Source organism: Penaeus monodon, chromosome 18 (genome assembly GCF_015228065.2).
Source record: "Penaeus monodon isolate SGIC_2016 chromosome 18, NSTDA_Pmon_1, whole genome shotgun sequence".
NCBI lineage: Eukaryota > Metazoa > Arthropoda > Malacostraca > Decapoda > Penaeidae > Penaeus > Penaeus monodon.
The window spans coordinates 45,388,225-45,393,224 of NC_051403.1; the positions used below are offsets into that span (position 1 = coordinate 45,388,225).

A 5,000-nucleotide genomic window follows, 5' to 3' on the forward strand; every position below is an offset into this window, starting at 1 on the left:
GAGAGAGAGAGAGAGAGAGAGAGAGAGAGAGAGAGAGAGAGAGAGTCGAATGGAGAGAATTTAACGGAGATTTCTGTAGATTTCCGTTGTCTTAATTGGGTGACTGCAGAGGGAGATCCACTTTGCAAATTATTCGGGACAAATTTAACTACAGCAGAGGGACAAAATGATGTAGTGTTAGTTCATTTGTGATGTGTGTGTAAGCTGTATTTGCATACTTAAGCCTTTGTCTGGTCTGTCTGCGTGACTGTGTTTCTGTCTTTTGATCAGTGTGTGTGTGGATAGCAAAGAGAGGTGTAGGTGTTGGTGTGTATATGAGATTGTGTGCGTATATGTGAGTTTGTCTGTGTGTCTACGTGTGTGTATGTTTGAACATTTATATGTGAGTGTGTGTGTGTGTGTGTGTGTGTGTGTGTGTGTGTGTGTGTTTGTGTTGCGTGTTTGTGTGTGCATATTCTTGCATGTGCATGTATGTACATCTTAGTTACGTGCTTATGTGTATGTACACCTTACTGACGTGCGTGTATATAAATACACCTTACATACTAACGTCCATGCATGTATATACACACCTTACTTACAACCATGCATGTATATACACACCATCCCTACATCATTGTATATACGTACATCCCTATCGACACATCCCCTTTCGAGACACCCCTGAGAACAACTAATCCTCCTTTTTACTTTTAACTCCTTTGTACTCACCCACGAGAATGAGCGACAGAGTGAGAGTGACGATGGCCAGTGTTCCCGTGAGAGAATATGCTGTAGAGCCTAAATTGGTCCACTGACAGTAATGTCCGGAGTGACTAGGGCCGCACACACACAGGAAGCCGGGCCGCATGTTATAACAGGACCCCCCATGGAGACAGGGCTGCCACAGACACTCGTCTATGTCTTTGCAGGTGCGGCCCACCAGTTCTCGGCCCGGACCGCAGCTGCGTCAGAAGGGAGAGATTTAGGCTGATGTAGAGGAAGAGAAGGATGATGATGATGATGATAGGGACGGTGGTGGTGATGATGATAGGAATGCTGTTAGTGGGGAGGATGAGGATGATAGTGGTGATGGTGGTGATGGATGATAGGGTGGTGATGATAATAATGATTATGTGATAGGTTATTATTAAGAGAAGGATAATGACGATGATGATGATGATGATGATGATGATGATGATGATGATGAGGATAATGATGATGATGATGATGATGACGATGATGATGATGATGATGATGATGATGATGATGATGATAATGATGATGATGACAATGGTGATGATGACGATGATAATGATTTGGTTAATTGACTCTTAAACTGAGTTATTAAATGGTCAATTAAAATGCTGTTTGGAACAGTGACAGACCGAGTGTGCAACAGTTATAATTTGATATTAATAGAATGTCCTGGCTTGTGTAATTAGTTATCTCAACTTGTGGGTTTGTTTTTTGCACGTTGCATGTTGCAATTCAAGCACATTGTTGATGATGGAGATAGTGATGATGTTGATTATGATGGTGATGATGAAGAGAACGATGTTGATGGTAACGTTGATTATAATGAGGATGGTGATGATGGTAATGATGATGACGAGGAGGAGGAGGAGGATAGTAATGATGATGATGATGATAATGGTGTTGATGATGGTGATGGTGATGATAATAATGATGATGATAATAATAGTGATGATAGTGATGATGATGATGGTGATGATGGCGATGATGATAATAGTGATTGTGATGATGGTAATTTTGATGGAGATAACGATGATGGTAATGATGCGACGATGTTGAAAATGATAGTGGTGGTGATGATGACGATGATGGTGATAAATATAACTACAATGATAATAGTAGTAATGTTAGCAACAATGGTCATAATAAGAGCCATAATAATAACAGTAATTTTCATAATGATAATCATAACGGCAAAAAAGTACAGGATTATCGTATTTAATCAAGCAATATTATCACGATTATCACATATTTTCCATCAATCAAAAAACTCTTTATTATAATTCAATTAAACAAACTCAAAACTGCTTGAATTATCATCATTATTGAACTAGTCTGTCTCACGAGTAAAGGGGACTATTAAGCTCTAATTGGCAACCCCCTCCTGCTGCCTTGCAAGTTAAGCCTCTTAAGGCAAAGGCTACTGGAGACAGCCGAGAACAAAGGCTACTGGAGACAGCCAAGAACAAAGGCTACTGGAGACAACCAAGAACAAAGGCTACTGGAGACAACCGAGAACAAAGGCTACTGGAGACTACCAAGAACGAAAAATCGTGGAAGAGAATCGGGACCCTCGCCACATGTTACCTAAGTATAATCATGAATGGTAAATTCGTGATCGCTAACGTCACAAGACAGGCACCAGGGTAAGGTAATATAACGCATTTATTCTCGACAACTTACCTACAAGCGGCTTGCCCCCAAGTCGAGGTGCACGTGAGAGGAACAGCACAGGTGGTGTTGAGACAAGCGTCGGGAGCTGTGCAATCTGATTTCATGTGTTGCAACGTTGTAACTTGGCCCCATGTTGTGCTGTTGTTAACCGGGGGTAGAGGGAGGGGGCGGCCGGAGAGTCTGAGGTCTTCGATACAAGCTGTAGTGGGGTAGGGAAGGTGCTTATGACTTGCTGTTGGAATATGTAAAAGATGAAAGGGTTTGTATGGTACTGATAGTAAGTTTGTGTGTGTGTGTGTGTAATATAGATACATATGTATACATATATATACACACATATATATATATATATATATATATATATATATATATATATATATATATATATATATATATATGGTACGTATATACATATATATATACATACACACACACACACACACACACACACACACACACACACACACACACACACACACACACACACACACACACATATATATATATATATATATATATATATATATATATATATTACATATATATTATATATATATATATATATATATATATATAATATATATAAAAGAAGCTAAGGGGGAAGGAGGGCCTTCAAACGAGCCAAAGGGAGACGGAGGAGGGGAAGCGGAGTGACTTCAAGAGGAAGGGGGAAGGACGAGCCGGAAGGGAGAGAGGGCCAGAAGAAGGCGAGTAAGGGAGCAGGGAGGGAGGAGAGGGGAGATTAAGGGGGACAATGAAGCAAATGGGGGGGGGCAGGACGTAGGGCTTGAAGTAGGAGGGAATTTAAGGAAGATTTGCGAGTAGGAGAGGACGTCAGGGTGGGGGAGGGAGAGGGAAGAATGGTATGTGTGTATGCATACTGTACACAATAAATCTAGTTTTTGTATTGTGGTTTCTTCCATTGTATCAACACGGAAGAGTGTTTTATATCATACGTACCACTAAGAGTAGAGAGAGAGAGAGAGAGGAGAGAGAGAGAGAGAGAGGAGAGGAGGAGAGAGAGATAGAGAGAGAGAGAGAGAGAGGAGAGAGAGAGAGAGAGAGAGAGAGAGAGAGAGAAGAGCGAGAGAGAGAGAGAGAGAGAGAGAAGAGAGAGAGAGAGATTATCATAAGTAACAACAGCAACAACACAAAAGAGAAAAAGATTTAAAAAAAATGGAAAGCCTGAAATTTATCGCCCAAATACTTACCGTCTTGCAGGTCATCCCTCACAGTGACGAGGTTCACGCCCGCGAATTCAGGCCGGCCGCCCACGGTGATCCCCTCGTTCTTGTCCACGTGGAGGGGCGGCGGAGGACCCCACGCCCCGCCGCCCTCCGCCACGCCCTCCAGCAGCGGCAGCGACTCGTTCCTCCGCCAGCCGTCGCCGTCGTCCACGCCCACCAGAAGGTTGTGGCCATGTCGCTCCGCCCACACCGTGTGCCACGCCCCGTCGCTCACGGGACGCCCTTCCACGCACGCCGCCCTTTCCTCACGCCCGCCGCCGCGCACCGAGGAGCACACAACGCCCGCACGCAGCTGGGAGAGCCTCTGTTATATTCTATGGGTTTTGGTGTATCGGATTGTTTGTTTATTTCATCAAGATTTTATTAAAAGAGAAAAAAAAACGTTTTTAAGAAGAATTATTCATTCTCTAGTTTGCCTTTATATTATGACTATTTTTAAATAAAAAGGTTCTGGAATATTTGTGGAAGAATTATCCATTCCCTCTAGTGTGTTTATTATATATAAAGATTGTATAAAAAAAATTAATGATAAATATTTCTCTGAAAAATTATCCACCCTCTCTATCGCCATTACTATTGTGTTTTATTGTATTATATATTTAAAAAATAGAAGGTTTTAAACGTTTCTTGAAAGATTTTTTTTTCTAAGATTCCTTTGTTGCAGTACAGGAGAGTTACTGCGTGTTCTGGGTGAGTGTGATTTTTCCCCAAAGGTATATTTCATTACTTTTTCAGACAGGTAGATATTTTAGGGGCAATTTAGCTCGGATATCAATTACTTTAGTTGATGAAAATAAGTGGCATTAGTAGAAGATAAAGCGAGGGTAAGGAAAGGAAAAACAAAGACAGAGTACCAAGAAAAAAAACAAAAGCAAGAAAGTGTGATAGTTGCAGGTGCAACACGCGACCCGTTCCCAGGCAGCGGGGAAGCCGAGATGAAGGGCGCGCTGGGGGGCGCGACATGCGGCGTCGTGAGGCGAATGAAAGGAGAAAAACGAAGCAGGAAGCGCAATGAAGGTCCCCCTCGGCCCTCCTCTCGCCCTTCGGCCCGAGCGGGACGGGCGCCCGACGGGGGAGGAATAGTTACGTGCAGCGCCAGCCCGACGTCCTCGTGGTGCGTGTTGACGAGGACCAGCAGGCCGTCCCTGGCGCCGCGCGTCCGCAGCCGCAGCTGCAGCGTCAGCACGTGCGGCGCCGGCGTGAACGACAGCGCCACCTTCACGTACGACGCCCGCCCGAGCGTCGCGGGCGCCGTGGGCGTCGTGCAGCCGAGGCCGGACCAGCCGGGCTCGCACTCGCACTCGGGCTGCTCCAGGCCGCCCACGCAGCGCCCGCGCCGCCCGC

At 44.4% G+C, this 5,000-nt stretch overlaps 1 protein-coding gene across 1 annotated transcript in view; it reads right to left on the reverse strand.

The window, feature by feature from the left end:
- Window positions 1–673: 673 nt before the first annotated feature.
- LOC119584801 (putative neural-cadherin 2) overlaps window positions 674–5,000 on the reverse strand; it is a 12,594-nt gene continuing 8,267 nt past the window's right edge. The window contains exons 7-10 of the mRNA XM_037933445.1: window positions 4,744–5,000; window positions 3,621–3,960; window positions 2,419–2,608; window positions 674–944 (exon numbers count right to left, since the gene is read on the reverse strand). The exon at window positions 4,744–5,000 is cut by the window's right edge and continues 91 nt beyond it. Coding sequence (XP_037789373.1) covers window positions 674–944; window positions 2,419–2,608; window positions 3,621–3,960; window positions 4,744–5,000 — 1,058 coding nt within the window. The remainder of the gene's footprint in view (window positions 945–2,418; window positions 2,609–3,620; window positions 3,961–4,743) is intronic.